The sequence below is a fragment of the Uloborus diversus genome, chromosome 1 (assembly GCF_026930045.1).
Source record: "Uloborus diversus isolate 005 chromosome 1, Udiv.v.3.1, whole genome shotgun sequence".
NCBI classification, from domain to species: Eukaryota; Metazoa; Arthropoda; class Arachnida; order Araneae; family Uloboridae; genus Uloborus; species Uloborus diversus.
In genome coordinates, this window is record NC_072731.1 from 14,527,664 (window position 1) to 14,547,087 (window position 19,424).

General features: G+C 34.7%; 1 protein-coding gene across 1 annotated transcript in view; it reads right to left on the reverse strand.

Annotated features, from left to right (window-relative positions):
* The window catches only part of LOC129234304 (oxidation resistance protein 1-like), a 258,164-nt gene that overhangs the window by 92,187 nt on the left and 146,553 nt on the right, over nucleotides 1-19,424 (reverse strand). The window contains exons 12-13 of the mRNA XM_054868299.1: nucleotides 16,502-16,667; nucleotides 15,415-15,664 (exon numbers count right to left, since the gene is read on the reverse strand). Of these exons, the coding sequence (XP_054724274.1) occupies nucleotides 15,415-15,664; nucleotides 16,502-16,667 (416 nt within the window). The remainder of the gene's footprint in view (nucleotides 1-15,414; nucleotides 15,665-16,501; nucleotides 16,668-19,424) is intronic.

Here is a 19,424-nt window from a genome sequence, read left to right on the forward strand (position 1 = left end):
TTCATTCACTGGGTCATTGTGCCATTTTTTCTTTAAACTCCTAAAAAAGTCGGAAGCGGTATCATTTAAGTTCCCGCGATTTTTTAGAGATATTTACATATATCAATTTAAATGTTTTAGCTATCACGATCTGTATAGTATAGAATTCAAAATTACTAGGATTTTTGAAAAATGAAATTGTGCTTAACTGTTCATTCACTGGTCGGTCTACCCTAGCACACCTTGTTTTTGAGAGAGAAGGTGGGAGGTGATTTCTTAGAAAATTATAGAACACTCGTCTTCTTCCAGCGAGATAACGATGGCCAACTGGCAACCTTTCCCAGTGTTGGTCTGAAGCCTCATCCCCAAAAGACGCATATAGAATCTTCCGATACCACATGTTGGGGGCGTGGCCAAGTCTCTACTGCTGAAAAACAGACAATACTATGACGTAGGTCTGGCACTCTTAGACTCTTGCTCTGTAACGATTACTATTGCTCTTTCTGCAATAATCTGCCCTTTATTTTTAATCTAGTACTTAGCACTTTTGTTTCTAACATACAGACCAACCGTCTTGCACCAGTAGCATAGCTATAAATTATTTATGAAGGAACTTAAAATGCACAAGGCAAGTATACTCAAATATAGTACATCTACCACACATGTAATTTCAATTCTTCCAGGGGCTTATAACCAATTTTGCTACGCCATTGTCTTGTACCCTTAATGTATTTCTTCAGAGGCCGAACCCGAAGTGTCCTTCCGAACCACTGGAGGGAGGCGACTACACTAACAGTGGGTTCAGAACTACCAGGTTAAGCTCAAACAAGATTACCAGCCCCAGTCTGTATCAGCCCCATAACATTCATTGCTTGGAGGGTGTTTAGCGCGAGAGCCCAGTGTTCTTACTTTATATGTTACTGTATTTTTGTCCGGAATTTTTGATCATACTGCGTGTGTGTGTGTATAGATGTCAGCTACTGCTTAGATTTTTACGCCACTGTAAATCTAACAATTTTAGCAATAGAAAAGCTACACTGATAATATGTAACTTGCTTCTTTCTCTTAGTCAAAATGCACGACAACAGCATCATGGAAGTTAACGGGACTGCTAAAATTTACGATACAAGAAGAATACAACGATGTAAAAAATAACCACAAGCATGTTAAATGAATACATTTGCAATTTTTAGCTTCGAGCAAATCTTGAAGCTTTAATCTTTTAGAATTCAAAAATGCAAATATATATATATTTTTCTTCTTGCCTGAATTGTACATGCTTAATGCTTTTCTTTTTGTTTTTACTGTAAATTGTTCATTTGGAAAACGTTTTGTTTTTTTCATTACAAACAAAATTTGTATCGTTTGAACCTTTCTCTCCGCAAAATTGTTTTAATCTATGCAGAGTAAGTATGCATCTTGAAAGGAAAATGCATGATCAGAATGCCCTGATACGAACATCAAAGAAAATGTAATTATTGAAATTATCTAAGTTCAGATTTTTACTAACGTCCAACTCAGAAAACTGGCGAAAGAAAATTCATATTAGATTATGTGGTACCTGTACTTAAATGTCTCAATTTGCATAATGAATGAGATACCAGCTAAAATACTGAAATATCTTTTGTGTGTTTTATTTTTTTTCTTCAAAAATTGCACATGCGAAAAAAAAACAACAACTTAGTTTTACATCTGAGAAAGAAGAACATATTTTTACTGGCAAAGCACTTCGGGAAGAGCAGTTTATTCCAATTAGGAATCCAAACACTGAAGCAACGAAACACCCTTATTTTCGTTCCAATGTTCCATTTAGAAAACAGAAAACGTGCTTTGAATGAAAAGTATCAAGTGAGCGTTGGTCAGGAAAAGCCTATTCAGTTTTTCTTTCAAAAAAATATTTTATTCAAGTAAAGACAACGAGAATTTTAAGAAGAGCGAAACAATTGTTCCTATTCTTAACATAATCGCTATTGCTAAATGAAAAATTTTGGGAACATCTTTCTTCATTTCAATGAATTTTTGAAAAAAATGGCCTTAAAATTAACCAACATATTCCTTTTTTTTCTGTTTTAATTCTGTTGAAACCAAACCTGTATGATATGAGACACGTTTGAAGATTTTTGAAGATCTGTCTTGCAGAAACAAGCTACAGTGAAATCCCGTTACAACGAACCGCAAGGGACCGCAATTTTTTTGTTGTAATGGTAATTAAATCGAGACTTAAAATCTCGATATTTACATTGTTATAAATTACCGGTGTGAAAAGATGCACTAAACTAACAATTACATCTAGAAGTTATGCTTTTGGGGGGGGGTTGTTTGGCATGAAATATTCAGCCGAAACTACACACAAAAGCACTTTTTTTCCAACGAACTGTTGACTCTTGCGATTTAAAAGAATATGGCAATGCACACAATGTTTGCTTCAGTTGGGAAATACCTTATCTCATGGGATTCAGTAAATTATATAATTTGTTTGCAGTTGTGACTGTCTAGTCCTTGTGCACACGAGAGAACTGAGCGCTACTTTGTTGTCTAAAGAAGTCGAAAATCTTTAGACAGCCGATACATACCAGGCAAGGAACAACCTTTAAAGATCAATAAAAATTAGCAAATTTTGCGTGTTCTTTGATTTTCTACATTTTTACTTTACTGCTGTTTTAACACTCCAGGTTTAAAGCCCGAATTTAGATGCTTGATGTGTTCAAATAGTTTTCTTCTGTTTTAAATAAGTCGGAAGTTGCAGATCAAGTATGAAATCTCAGTTTCGTAATGCTACAATACGAAAAGGTTTGGTCCCTTTATATGATTTTATGGTTTCATTGTCTTTCATACCTTAGTGGGCAAATTTGCAATACCACAGTGGTAGTCAGCATTAGAAGGACAGCAGAAAATTGCCCAGAAAAAGTTATTTCTGGAATAATTCAGTGAAATTTATACACAAAGTGTCGTTTTATACTAGAAATCGTTGCGGAAAGCATAATATTTGAAAATATAAATTATAAATGTTTTGCTGCGTGATTAATAAAAAAAATGTCACTACTAAAAATGGACAAAATTATGAGGACAACGAGCATTTTGCCCTGAAAAACCCTAATAATCAATAATTCCCCCTTTTTTTCAATCACTTTCATCTTTCTTGATGTCATGGAAGTTGAAGAACGTTTTTGAAAAATTTTATCCTGGCTTTTTCGATGGAGAAAATAAGTTGTTGATTGTTTCCACATTGAATGTCATTTTTTCATACTTCGTGTGCCAAAATGCCTCAACAAGTTGCCATTAAACTTAGATCGAGCCTTTTGTCTAGCCAACTCAGCAATTTCACGGAATAAGCACTAAACAATGATATTGATGTTTAAGAAACATGCAATTAGGCATTATCCTGCTGGAACAATTTGTTTAAAATAGCAATTAACGGTGTCTTTGGTTTAAAAAAATAATGCTCGGTACATCAACATCACTCTCGGAATTCATTGTGTCATGCACAAAAAACATTGGTATGGATTCTGTTCGTAGCGAAACTTCCACAGACCATTACTGATCCGCCTCCAAATATACGTATTGAGATTTTTTTTCCCTTCAGAGATCACACCAGATGTAGGGAAAAACATCTAATCCATCCTAATTAAACTTTGTCGCATCAGAAAAAAGTACCTTGTCCCACTTTGTACCCATAACAATGCATTTTTGGGAACGCTCAACCCTTGAGCCCTTATAAATTTTTTTAGAGTCGGTCGTAACATTAGTTTCACATAATGAAACTTTTTCTTTTTTTGTGAAACATGTTCAACAGTTCGAGAACTGCATTGTAACTTTTGCTATTTGACGAACAGTAAGTCCTGAAGTTTTTCAAGCAACCACTTTCGTTTTCACAAATTCTTTAAGTTTAGTACCTAACAATATGACTGTAAAAATAGAATGCGATGTCCCCAATCATTTACTGAGCATTTATATTGTTATGTAGTGTAGTGTGCAAAGCAAAAAACAAGTAAATTTTGCTTTTTAGAACACAGAAATCTAATTGTCCTTATAATTTTGTCGAAATAACTGGGATGTATAAATTCAAACTTCATTGTATAAATACGAAATTTCTATGTATTTCCAATAAAAGTACTAAAAAAATTTATATCTTACCATTAATTTCTAGTTATAAAATTTGCATAACTTTCCGACCAAATGAAGCCAAGATCTGGGGATTTTTCTTTTGTCCTTACAGTTTTAACCACCACTGTAAGCACATTTAGTATTTCCCTCCCAAAGCACTAGCCATGTTATCAAAAAAAAAAAAAAAACTGTATAGGCTTTACTTCCGTCTTCCCAACATTTCTCATACAACGTTAAAAGCTGAGAATATCCCATTGAATGTCTATATTTTGGAGTTGGTGATCGTCCATGATATTCAACATTGTCTTATGCATTGTATGACGCCGCCCACTGATTTCTAGTGGCACCAGAAAACAGGAACCAGGGCAAAGGCGGGAGCTTTGTCAGTTCGATCTCTGGAACTTCTCCCGCCATACAATTTGTACTGCTTCGACCTGCCCCTAAGGGTCGGACTCCTTATTTCCGACTAATCTGGCATGGTCTCTTGTCGGCTCTGATAGAGCTCGAGTTTGCGTTTTCGTCTTTATTACGCCTAAGGCTCCAAATCCACATCTTCATAATCGAAACTATAATGTGATTCATTGAAAGGAGTTGGTGTTATGCTAAATACCACCATGCTGACAAATCCATTACAACCGGAAAGCTCAGTAGTTATGTATCAAGGAGATCCTTCACGGAAGAAAATGCTTGAACAAGGTAGGGCGATGAAACTTCCTGTTCTGAATTTGGCGCGCAAAAAGTGTGAAGCATCACAGAGTGGCGGGGAGAGGCTCAACGGAAAGTTCTGAATGGTAAGTATTGTTGCATTGGAACTCTTTAATAAGATGCACATTGTTGAAGTCTTGCATATCGCGTTCACTTCCTTTCCATTCCCTATTAATCCGATGCTTTATGACTCTTCCGTCGAGCACCAATAATGCTGAACGACACTATACCTCCTGCACCCTGTAGCATGCTGAAACAAATTTTTTAACATAATGGCACACCGTTACGCACAGTAATCTTGCAACTACTTTCAGGTTCTGTTATTTACAAAATCTGACTGTGAGCTTAAATGAGACACGACAACATCTGTTCTTGCCTCAAGCACAAACAAAACTCAATACATTTCGCACATAATCAAACATCAGAAAGTGACACCAAGGACGACGAAGAAGACAGCCGTGTGCAGGTAAAGGGCCGTAACTGTAATTTTTTCATTATTCATTTTTCTGCATTTTTGTCATTTATTGTACGTTATCTTTATTGGACAAGATCGCTTATTTGGTTTTCGCTGAAAAAAAGACGCGAAAAAGACGTCTAATTCCAACATTTCCCTATTGTTAGTATTGAATCCAAAACGCGTTTCTTCAATTATCTCGAAACCTCATTTCTGCAGATACTGCCGTTTACCTGCACACGGCAGAATAGTTAGTTATATGTAAAAATTATGATTTGGAGATCGTATTGACTTTACATTGTTGACCTTAGCAATAATTCAACCATGTCCACAGTCCATCTTTGACAAACTTTTAGCGGTATTTAAATCAAATTGAAACTGCGATAAATAAATGCACCGTCTTCTTATTTGAAGAACAAAACATTTAAGTGTTTGCAAAAGACTTCTTTGATGAAGTAATAATTTTAAACACAAGTATAAGAATACTCAATATGTTCCTATTAAAACATTTTATATCCCGTGTCACATTAAAATATTTGATAGCCAACTTGTTTTCCAATGAATGCCTAAAAAACTAAAACAACACTTTGAAATCCTCAATAAGTGCCAAGTAACAACAAAAGGGAATTTATAAATATAAACGCACTGAGATCAAAATCCCAAAAGGACTTAAAAGAAGACAAATAAAGTGTAGTAAACACTCGTGAGCTACATTACTTTTGCTCCTATTAAAACTTAATAGAGTTTCTCCGAAAAACTAGCTGGGGAGAAATAAAAGCTAAAGCATTCTGTGGTAAATGATTCTATTTTTGTAAATCTATTCATTTTTCTTCTTGAGCTTCCCTGTAATATCGGTAAGAAAACGAAGGAAAAGTCCATGGGATTTTTTTAAAGAAAGAAAACTGAAAAAGGATATTCATTTTAATTAAATAGTGGGAGGATGAATTGAAGCAATAAAATCTAATGTGCTTTGCTTCAGATTAAACTTTATGCCTGTTTCTAAAATGAGTTCAGATTTTTTTCCAAAGTTTGAGCCTTTGATAAAAAGATAAGCTTACGAGTGTCGGTAAACAGAAGTTAGTATTCTAAGAACTCTGTAAAGAGTTTAATGTTTAATCTGTACTAATAATATATATATACTAATAATATAAAGCTGTAGAGTTTGTTTGTTTGAACGCGCTAATCTCAGAAACTACTGGTTCGAATGGAAAAATTATTTTTGTGTTGAATAGTCCATTCATTGAGGAAAGCTAACATCACGCTATGACTAATAGCAGTGGAGCAGCAATAAAAATGTTATGAAAACGGGAAAATTTATATTATAATATAAAACGTTTGGAACGTAGAATATGCCTAGCCACGGTGGCTCGACCTGAAAGTGCGGACTTCGCGATCCAGTAGGCGTAGGGTCGAGTAAACCATGAGGCAAATCTTGAGGGTACTTTTTAGAGAAAATCCTAAACGATGCGAAAAATGATTTGTAAAAAAAATGTCATATACGTATCACTGCCTTATTGTTCTTATTAATTAATTATATAAAGCTGAAGAGTTTGTTTGAACGCTCTAATCTCAGGAACTACTAGTTCGAACTGAAAAATTCTTTTTGTGTTGAACAGTCCATTTATTGAGGAAGGCTAGAGGCGATTTTTTTTAAAAAATCAGATTAAACGAAATATTTGTAATTGCAAATTAGATGTATAATTAATTGTTTAGTTCTCTGAACTCCTAATAGATGGTGGGGTATGTTTAGTTCTATGATTTCCTAACAGATGGCTGGGTAAGTTAATTCTTTGAGAGGGCGCTTTCCGACAGTGTCGATAGCTGCGAGAAACTATGCCCATGCTGCCATGCCCATGCAGCGAACAGATTTTCGAATGCGTGTTTTTTTTCGATGTTCATGTACATAATTTGCTTTTATAGGATTTTTCTATTGGGTTTTGCTATCCTTATTTTTTCAACGTCTGTTTTGTTCTTATAGTTGAAGACAGTTACTTATCTAAAAAAATAATATGATTTGTCGTATTATTCAAGTGTGATTGTTTTTTATAAAGTTTTTTTATTATAGCATTGTTTATTTGGCGAAACACTATAAATTGCAGGGGGGGGGGGGTCGCTTAACTCGCTAAAGGGCAGGGTAGAGTTAGCGTGGTTGCTTGGCGCGTTAAGCGATGAACTTTTGTAGGTGAAGGATTATTCTGAGTTTTAATGCTACTGTTAATGTTTTTATGTGTTTTGGCGAATAGTTTAAAATTACAGAGAGACTTTACTAGATCTTTTGAAAAGGTGTGTACGCATTTTATTTGAAGAAAAATGATCATTTTACATCAGAAGGGGGCAGGGGGCGTGGATTATTATTATTATTATTATTATTTTAGTTTTTTTTTTTTTTTTTTTTTTTTGTTTAACGGACTTCCTTTCAATTTTTAGCTCGGTCATCGCCGTGCAGGTACTGCAAAAGTACAAAAGGTACTGCAGATAGTACAAAATAAAAATGTTTTAGCATTTAATTTTAAGGACAAGTGGTCTGGGATGTTGTTCTTATTTACTACTTACTTCTCTGCTTTTTCTTAGGTTAATGCTTATTGCTTTTCTGTAACTAACTCTAAGGAACTATGAATTGTGTTGATACCTCAATAGGTTATTTTTTTTATTGTTGCATTAAGATGCTTTCTTAATCAACACACACTCACTTTTCAGGGCCTACGACAGGCCATGCAGCTTTATCAGAAACTAGGGGCGCAGTCCTTGCTTGGAAGGACCCCGCTCTGAATCGTAGTAGTATAAGCTTTGAAAACTTTACAGGGGGAGGGGATCCGGAAACCAAACTGATCAAGGGTCCACCTTGACCTTCGACAGCGTTTTTAATTTTCCCTTTTACTATAATTAAAAATTTCTTCAAATTTCAAATACTTACCCATCACACCGAGTTATGAAAGATTATGTATTTTTGAGTCAGTATTTAAATTTCTCCGTAATTAAGTCCCGTATTTCCTTTTCAAGCAATATATCGGATGGATAGAAGTCTAAATATCGTTATCGCGGTCGTAGATATGTATCGATATATGACAGTATAGCGGTATATCGCTTAGCCATAGTGTACACAGTAAAAAAATTGTGTAACTGTACTAAATAAAATCGGTAGCAGCATAGCTTTCTCTACTAGTCCGGAGTAACTTAACTGGTGTAAAAGTTACATGTCGCGGATGGAAGGTTATACCATGGTACTGTAACTATAGCATAACGTTTCACGAATTTCTGCGTAAGGTAACACTAGAACTATCTGTATGCTAACTACACATTAGCAAAAATTAAGCTTTCATCTAATTTCTTTTAACGGGTATTCATTTTTAAGTGTAAATTGACTTATACTTCAAGTTAACTATTCGATGGTTTAAATTATCCAAATATATTAAATGATGAAGTAATAATTTCTTTCTATACGTTCTAAATTGAAAGTGCAAAAATTATTAGTTGGGTACAATGCTTGAAATTTCGTTAACACGATTTTTAAAAAAAATCATGCTTGAAACCCTTTTCTTTTTGTCTTTTTTACAGTTTTTGCTTTCATTCATTTATTTATTCAATATTCATCAACTTCATGCTTTTTCATAACCAATGCACACCAATCAACTTGACACGAATTCGAAGTTTGTTTTAATGTACAAACAAGACATTTTTATAGTACTAAGAGAGGAAATAACACCCTGGGCTTAGGACGAACCACAACGACAGTCTCACAGACAAGTCGCAAAGCAAGAATTTTTTTACCCCTCTGTTACTCAGTTCAATCTTCGTTTCACTACCAAGAGTTTACGAGCACTACGCCGATGCTGATCTTTACGCATGCGCTTTGAACTCTACCTCTGTTTTCATATAAATTCCTTCCTACAGTTTCGTCCAATAGGCTTTACTCCACTCATTTTAATTAGTTTTTAACAAACCATGGCTTAACTCATTCCTATTTTTTTAAGAGACAACTCCTGAACTCTCCCAACTGCATCTGCGGAGAGATAGGAGATTATAAACGTTTTCTTTTTTATATTGCAGATGCACTCTGGCTTTTCATCTTAACATTTCTTATACTGCTACTGCTTCAAACTGGAAAGCTTTTTATTTTGTTGATAAGATTGCTTTCGAAAATGTTAATAATAGTATTGATTTTATTTTTAAAAGTTATACTAGCTTGTATCCTCCCTCAAAAAAAAAAAAAAAAAAAAACACTCATTTTTGTGGCCTCATTGTTTAAGATCTTGAGCTGGAAAACAATTGTGCTTCCTGATTTTTATTCTTTCATGGTTTTAAATGTAATTGATGGGTGCATTATTACTTTGACAATTAATTATACTGATTATGACTAATTAACCATAATGATTATTTAATTGTTACATATCATCAAGGGTATTTGAATTCTATTTACAATTTTGTTATGGGATCTTAATTTGATTTTGTATTTATTCACTCTTTACAAATCCTCATATCTTTTCAGTTTTGATTGACATCATCATTTGTATTTTAAATTTTTGTTATGATAAATTTATATAAATGCTTTCTTCAATTTATACTTCAGAAACATGTAATCAATTATGCTCAAGATGTTTCTACGATAATGTTTTCAAAATTTAAAATAATCATTTTTTATTCCACATCTCCCACATAAACCGAGAAGGTCTTGCAAACATCCAGGGGGGGGGAGGCGGGAAGAATAAAATGGATGAGTCTCTCTCTCTTTCTCTCTGTTTTCAAAGTAATTTCCACTGTCTCCCAGGTGGGACGTAACACAAACCATAGTGTAACACTCCAACTGTTTCAGTTTTGAGAAAAAATGATACGACTTACTCCAGAATTTGAGTAACGTTACGCATACTAATACTCGTAACCTTACACAAATATTTTACAGTGTATCTTTCTGTGACATCTTAGCTCCTAAACGGATTAAATTAGTTGTGATAATTTTGATTTTGTTGGAATTGAGATTTGATCGAGAGTGTACTTAGCGGAGGTCTCGTCTTCGTATGACTTGAACAACGAAGATGTTAATTAAAAATTTAAAAAATTGGCGATATTTTGGGATTTTGGCAATGCAAACCTGCTTGCGCATTTAAAATATTAGTACCAAAAGAAAGAGCGCTTTTTTTTTCTGCGTCTGATAGAATTGGTTTGGAACTACAAATTACATATCTCAAATTAAAACTTTTTTAGCAGATTTTAAATTCTATCTACGATTGATTGAAAACGATATCAATGTTGGTCGAAAGGAGAAGAAAGCATAATGATTTAACATTTTTTCCTTGGCTAGTTTTTATTTGTTAACCAATAAAATACTTGAACTTAATTTTAGTAATAATGCTTTTTAAAGGAATTTAAATTTTTCCCTCTTGATTCTGTTTTTGCAACTAAAAAATTTTACCAGCTGGATTATCTTCCCTTTTCCTTGCTTCCGTGTCATCCAGAAAAAAAATAAATGCATACAAATTCTTAACGTTGCTCTGATCCAGGAAATTCATCCAACAATGAGGTCGGCAGTTTATAGGATCAGGCATGTTTTAAACTTTTATTTTAATACTCTGCTGTGGGTCGTAATGGTCAATTTTTATTTTTAATTACTTTTTCTTTTTTAATTCTTTCTTTCTTTCTTTTTTTTTTTTTTTTGCATTTTTGTCATCTATTGTTTTCAAACTTGTTTATTTGCTTTCCGCTAAAAAACAAAAATCAAGAAAAAAAACGTCTAATTCCAACTTTTTCCTATTGTTAGTATTGAATCCAAAACGCGTTTCTTGAAATATCTCGAAAACTCATTTCAGCAAATACTACCCTTTGACAACGGTAGTATTAATACTTGTTAGTAAAGTTATTTCATCGTTTATCTTCAGAGATCATGTGCACACATAGAGAAGCCACCACTACTTTTTTTTATTATAATTTTAGTCTTCATCAAAATTAGGTACATTTTTCAGTTTAAACATGCGTTCTCCCTTTAACCGAATGAGGTAATAGAAGGGATTAATCTTCATAAAGATTCTAGAAGCAATTTTTGTTCAGTGTTTAAAAGATGAAAAACGCTTGAAAAATAAAAATTGAAGGGTTATGAAGATAATGTACTTTTTCAAAAGTTGCATTCTTGACGAAGAAAGCTTGAACAAAAAGAATAATGAAACTAATTACAGCTATTACAGTCAAACATGATCATATGAATCAATGACTCCTGGACAGTCTTATTTTTTTTCTATTTTAGAATATTAATATTAAAGAGAACATCATTAAAAAAAGCACGAACAGCGAAGCATTTCTGAAAAACACTTTTTGTCATGTGTTTTTGACAGTAAAATAAAAAAATGCGAAAAATATTAAAAAAAAAAAAAAAAAATAGGAAAATAGAAAGAAAAACTATCTTTGAAAGCAGGGTTAAAAGGGATTTTGCATCCATTTGCGAAAGCCTTTAGTGGAGTGAATTTTATAAATTAAGTTCAGTGAAAATAACTTTTAAGTAAAAGCACAAAAACCTATATGTAAAAGTGAGTTTTCTTCGATAGAAATTGCTTTTAAGTGTGGTTTTACTAATTCGTATCTCTGCTTGGGAAAACAGCTTTAAAAGAAGAAATTTATTTTTTCTTCTGGTTTTTATACCCGCTTTTTTGATACAATTAATTTTAATAGTTACTCTACTTAAGAGACTGTCAAGAAATTTGTAAAATCAAATATTTTACTATGTTTAAAAAAAGTTGATTTTTTTTCTCCTTAGAGCGCTTTTAAAGGAAATTTCTTTTTTTCATTATCAAGCATTTGTCACGTTGTCTGTAAAATGCAAGGTTTGTAAATTAGATAGAAGGGTAGGTGACTAGATTTATGGGCGCGGATAAGGGGTTTTTAAAAATTGGGTTGTTGTTGAACTGTGATGCTGCAATTGGGGTAACGGCACCAGTAACAGACAGTCGTATAAGTTAGGATTTAAATAATAAGAATTTTAAGTAGTTAAAAGTGATGTTGCTGCGGCCCATGAAAACGGTACAACAATCTTGTGTTATCAGAGTGAATTTTATGAGCCAGTTGGTGTTTACAAGGCAGTGTTGGAAGGTTATGAACATCCACCACGAAGTCTGCCGGTGTTTCATGTTCATTTGAATTTAATAAGGTTTTAGATTTAAAAATAAAGAACTTTTACACATTTTGAGGAGGGGGAATTCTGTCCATTACTCATCCTTTCCTCATCCTATCTGTTACTGGGCATCATCAGAATTGTCGATGTCTCTTACTAGGAGTCGGACCGTTTTTCGAAATTGAACACAAATAAAAATAGAATAAACTAATTCAGAAAATCCAGAAGCAGCCAAACGTTAGATGAGATGCAGTTGCATGAGAGAAAAATATTTTTAAAAATCTAAATACATTAAAAGGCTCAGAAAATTGAGTTAACCTGACGGCGATGTCTTAAGCATGTCTGTTACTGATGCCGTTATCCTATAGTTCATGTGAAAATTAACCGTCACAACTTAGAAATTGCACTTTTATAGCTGTGAAATTTTCATTAATTTCCAGTTAGAATTTATTTATTATTATTTTTTTTTGTTGACATAAATTGAAATACACTGGTTTCACGAGTTACGGCCCCACTCGCTTAGTTATAGGCAAACTAAGAACTAGTAAGTAGTTTATATGAGGCAGTAAGAACCAAGGGAATTTAAGTGGACATTTTCAAGTTTTGAGTAAAACGACTTTAAAGATAATGTCCTAGGTTGGCTTTCATTGAATTTTTTTTCTAGGGCTACTACCAGGGCTAATAGTACTATCTCTTTCCCTAAAACAGGAGGAGTTGACCTACCATTTGTACTGGTTATCTCCAAATTTTTAATTTGGCCACTTACATCCCTTTGCTTCTCACTGCCAGTGGCAGATTTACTAGGGGGCTGGTGGGGGCGACCATCCCCTTCGTGACCGTCTTTTTCTAAAACCAATGGTATAGATTTGAAGGAATTACCAGAAATCGCCAAAAATTTCAATCAAGTACATTCCACAAATTTGCTTTAAATTTAGTTTAGACAGTTAGTTCGAGGATGGACAGCGTTACCCACTTTTTAATTTGAACCGAAGCTCACTCCTCCCGCCTTTTTTGAACTTAATTTTTTTTTATATTTCTATGTGTGCTTTCCAAAATTTTTCTTCAATGGACTACACTACATGGGCGCCCATACGCAAAGTTGCAAGAGGGGGGGGGGGTCAAATCTTTTCCCCGTGGAAACTGATTTCAGGACAGATTAGAGTCATTAAAATTTGACATTTTTAATGACTAATTGGCTGGAGAAGAAATGTTTTTAAATTTTTGCAAAGAAAAAAGTACTAATCGCAAGGTAGTTCCAATTTCATAGGGGGAGGGGGGGCCGAGCCCCCCTTGCCCCCTATATGGGCGCCCTTGCTATACTCTATACTGGTATGATAACCCCCAAAGGGGAGATTTGACATTGCAAGGGGGCGATAGGGGGCGATTAGTATTTAAAAGACAGGATAAAGCTTAGATCATTATAAAGGGGGGGGATTGACTCCCTGCCCCTCTACGTGACTGTTTTGGGAGGAGGAATGGCTTTTACGGTTTTCACGGGCCACCCCCTTGTATGGACTGTAAATCCGCCCCTACTCACTGCCTCATATGATAATGAGAAAGGGGAAATATTCAAAAAGATTGAAACGCAAGATAATCCATAAAAGTGACGCTAGTGGTTCCTTTTCCCCCAGAGTATATTGACCATGCCAATGCTACTGTTTACTGACCTTCCTTTTGTTTACTCGTGGTCTCGTTGTGTCGTGCCGAGTAATGTAAATTACACTGACATGTGAAAGAGTCTACGTAAGAAGAGTAATCTTACGAATTTCCCTGACACAGTTGAACATTTTTGTGCCTAAATATTGCGTTAATGGAATATTTTCTTGTTCTAAGATTTCCCCAAGTTCAACTACGCATCAGAAAACGTTACTCGTGCACACACGTCACACATGATTGAAAATAATCACCCACTCAATAAATTTATATCTTCATAAACCTTACGACATCTTCCAATTTGTGTTAAATTACTTTTTGCAGGTATTTATTGTACTCCAGTTCCATTCTCCATACCTTAATTGCTAGAAAGATTGCTATAAAAAATAACCTTATAGAAAATCTTCTGAAATCCTGTTCAAAAAGTGCTTATTGGCTCTATTTTCTGTTCTGTTATCTATTATTACAAGTGGTTATTTAATTTTGTCTGGTAGGATTCCATTTCGTTGTTTTCCATTGTTTCTTTTTCACGTGAGCACTACGTGGAGTACATGTGGTGAGCTCACGACGTGTGGGTTTTTCTGCACACAGATATACAGCGTGTTTCAAAATGAATAGCGGGGTTTTAACATGTTATAATATTTATTACACCAAACTTACAGGCACACATGATATATCAATTGAAAGAGAAACTCAAACAGTTTTACATAATAGCCTACAAGTGTTCAATGTGAGCACCATTCGTCACTCAGCACACGTCAAGACGATATGCGAGTTCTTCCCAAACTTTGATGAGTGTCTCATTAGTAATTGCTGCAACAGCTGTTTCAATCCTGTTCCTTAATTCGGGAAGGTCGGCTGGCAGTGGAGGCACATACACACGATCCTTAATAAACCCCCAAAGATAGAAATCACAAGGCGTTAGGTCGGGTGACCGTGGAGACCATGGGATATAAGCTCTGTCATTAGGCCCCTTACGGCCAATCCAGCGGTCGGGTACAGTTAAGTTAAGCCAATCGCGTACCTCATTATGCCAGTGAGGCGGCGCACCATCTTGCTGAAAGATGAAGTTTTCTGGTTCATCTTGTGTCAGTTGAGGGAAGAGCCATAGCTGTAAAGTATCCAGATAAGATGGCGGATTGCAGCAGAAACATTCCACGCGAATGCGCACTGCTGCCAACAAATAAAAAACTGTTTGAGTTTCTCTTTCATTTGATATATCACTTGTGGCTGTAAGTTTGGTGTAATAAATATTATAACATGTTAAAACCCCGCTATTCATTTTGAAACATCCTGTATTCTGAAATTCGGAATTGTGAATTTCGGTCCCAGAATTACTTTTTCTAATTAAAACTAACTTTTTTTTTTTTTCAGAGAGGAAATCTCCAACATGATTCGAGAAGAATTTCAAAAACTGAGCCCTTACCTCCCAATCTCCCGGGCTAATGGTTTTGAAACCAAAATGCTCCTCCACCAGCTGCAGAAACGACCGGGGAGCTTCCTTTCCTTCACTTCGCTCTTCGCTCTCTTCCAGCCCTTCCGTCGCTTCGTTCTCTTCTTCTTCCGGCAAGGAGTCGTCGATCGGCAGGAACCCTGCTGCATCCGGATCGACATCATCGACGTCGCCGTACAAATGAGGGATCCACTGTTGCAGGAAGCTGTACAGATCTTCGACTCTGGAAAAGGGTACAACTGAATAGAAATATCCTGACGAAAGACAATCAAGTTCAGAGGATGAGTTTGTATGAAATGGAGCCTAGGGCGGATCCAGAGGGGGGTTAATGAAGATCATGTCCCCCTCCTTTAAGCGACCAAACATAACCTAGAACTGCATTTCGGGGCTCTAATATTTCGAAAAATTTGCGCTTTACTCCCTATTTGTGCCCTAATACTGATTGCACTTTGACCCCGTTGTGTTATCATGACCCAAACCAGTATCTGGATCCGCCCTTGACTGGAGCTCAGAATATTTCGCACCAGAGACGCAGTAAGAGGGTTTTTTCAGCTTAAAACTAGTGGAGGGGGGGTGGAGATTGAAACTTATCTTACAACGATTTATTTTGTTATTATATTAAGAAATGAATCGTCTTTAGCACTTGTTGCAGTTTGAAGCCATCTAACGTTGTGTAAAATGGCTCAGAAGCGTACTCTCGACACATTAATAACAAGTACACACAGGATGAAAAGCTTTGTAATAGTGTAGAATATCATCACAAACAACAAATAACCTACACAACGACATGCACAAAAGAAATACTGCTTTACTCTGGTGCCACACCATTGCCAATCAAAAAATCAATTTTTTTCTCGTGTGTTCATTAATTCGAACAAGGATGTGTTACAATTATCTACATTTCCTGGAAGAAAAACAATAGCACTTTTGGAGATGTACCATTTTTAACCGAACATGCAATATAGATCAAATTGCAGACCATTAAAGAATAACTACAATCAATAAGTACGTCTCCCATGTGCATTACATAAATACTGAAAAGATATTATTTGAATCTCACCTGCTGTGTGGTATGGAAAACCAATATTCGGATTTGGCCCTTTTCTTGCCATAGGACAGAACAGGAGACGCTTGGGGCTTACGATCTTTCGGTATGCCCATGCGCAGGCACAAATAGAGAGGCGGACCTTCAACTTCTTCACCAGGTTTCTTCTGACTCAAAAGTTCTGTAAAGGAATCGAAATTGTGTTTAGCAACAGATAAGGAGTAGAGGTAAATTGCACAATCGATGCACTGATTTCCAAAAAATTGCAACTTCGAGTTACAAGAAACCCGCCTTTTCAAGAAAATGAAAAATATGCGAGCATACAAATGGAATACAGTAAAACTTGTAAAGTTGACCACCCTTGTAAGTTGACCACTTGTCTAAGTTAACCGGTATTTTCAGGCACATAATTAGATCTTATCATATAATTCAACCTCTATAAGTTGACCACTAAAGTAGTGCACCGCAAGTGGTCAACTTACACAGGTTTCACTGTATTTTGCAATTGTGCACATTTACATAGACGTTTAGCTTTTTTTTTACTCTCACGGTATTTTTATATTTTTCTTAATTTTAGGGAGATTTTAAAAGCTATCTCATTTCTTCAGTCATCAAACAATATAAGTTTTTATTATGCTGTAACATTTCAATCATCAATTCAAAGTGAGTTCGAGTGTCTGTAAACATACATCAATTTTGTTAGCAGAAGCAACACTGCTGCCTGTTTGTGTTATTTTTACTACGAACGCTTAGTAGAAATATTAAAACAAAAAACATACTTTAGTATATCCGCAACAAATTCTACATATTTGAAGTTTTCATCCCCAGTTATCCATTCATTAAAACACATCATTGTTTTTTCCCCCTTTTTACTTCTCTAACCAGCTTATTGGTTGGTTTTAGCCTTTTGACTGCCATCTACGAGCAGCACAAATGAAGCAAAAATTACTCATCCCACGATTTAAAGGGGAATGTGAGGCAAAGTGAAATAGTTAAGATGACTGAGCTTTTTCAAAATGAACAAGCTATAATTTTGTTTAGAAAAATGCAGTACATAAAGAAAAAACATTGTATTTTTAAATAAAACTCAGTATTCTTTATTTTTGGCCGAAAATTTAAGCCTTCAAAAAAAAAGAGGGGGGGGGGATTTTTTTCACTTTTTTTATGGGGCAAAGTGAAAAATAAAATATTTTTCTAGCGAATACAAAAAATATTTTTGTTGAAATGAATCTATAAACAAGAGGTTGAATGAATAAATGAAAAGTAATGACACATTAAACGAATAATTAAAAATAATAATTAATTAATATACGAAGAAAAATAAATGAGCGAGTAAAAGAATGAATGAATAAAAAAACAAGCGCATGAATGAATAAATAAGTGAATCACTAAATGAAGGAACGTAAAGGAATTAATTAATAAATAAAAATTTAAGTGATTTAGTAAATGATTAAGTGAGTTAACGAAATGAACTATTTCACTTTTCCCCAACCACTTTGCTCCACATGTACTTGAATAATTAAAAGCTAAAGATTAACTAGACTAATACTACACCGAATATCAGGAGGTCTTAATTAATATTTAAAATGTTAATAAGAAGAACTTAATCATTTTATTGAAACAAAAACAATTTTTGACTTACAACAAAATATTACAATACGAGCATCATTTTTTAAAAATTGTTTATGTTGTCAAACGCATTAATCTTCGGCGATGTTTGTTTCCTGACTGGAATAGATTACATGTGATACTACTCAGTTAAATACTACCAAAAAGGTGGCGCCAAAAGCAGAGTAAATATTTCACCTTCACTTTGCCCCACATCTCCCTGAATGAATTGTTTACATACATTTTAAAACTATCCCGGTATCGCATTACTTGGCGCCGGTGCTGATATCTAATGTAAATATTTTGTATTCAATGAGAGGGAAGGGCCAGCTTCCATGGTGAAGTAAATTGACATGGCTCTCAATCAAAGATCTCGAAAGGTAACTTTCCTCGTGCTGCCATTTTATCCAATAACAAAGGAGCATTGACGGGTATTCCTTACAATTATTTTTGTACTTCCGAACGAATTTTTGAATGTGGGAAGCTTCACTAAAGCTTGACCACGGAAAGATGGCGCCAACCTTCAAGTGGAAATGATCGTCAAGTCATTTGTATTATTTGAATAGGTTGTTGATTATTATTTTGTAGATAATATTATTTTCTGATAAGATCAGCGTGGACTACGCTTAGCATTTGATGCTTTCTGGCTGATTCAACCAGTTACAAATGATACAAATAATAATGTTTTTTGTTTCAAGGTCATCCGCCATCACTCCGCGGTCAAGCTTTACCTTCCTCAACACCTTATCTTCTGACTCTGTTTAGATATCTGTCCATTGCGGAGTAGAAGGAAATGAAAATGCCGTTTTCCTGGTTATATATATATATATATATATATATATATATATATATATATATATATATATATATATATATATATATATATATATATATATATATATATATATATATATATATATATATATATATATATATATATATATATATATATATATATATACAGGGCCGTTGAGGTAAATCCGGAAAATGGGACACAAGTATTAAAACTCTTATAACGCAAACAAAAAGGATTTATTTTGTACACAACTTTGCAATATTATAGAAAATATGTTATAAAAAGAAATTATTCTATATAGCCGCCGTTAGCTGTCACCACTCGCTCAAGACGTGACCGGAACCGACCGCATGCATGTTTCACCTCCTTCCTGTCCTCGTTGGGCAATACCTCAGTAATGGTGGCTCTCAGCGCGTCCTCGGTATTATGAAATTTTGCGTTAACCTTTTCCTCAACTACGCCCCAAAAGTAGTAATCGAGAGGATTGCAGTCCGGGCTGGAGGGTGGCCACAAGTCGGGTGTCCAGTGGTAGGC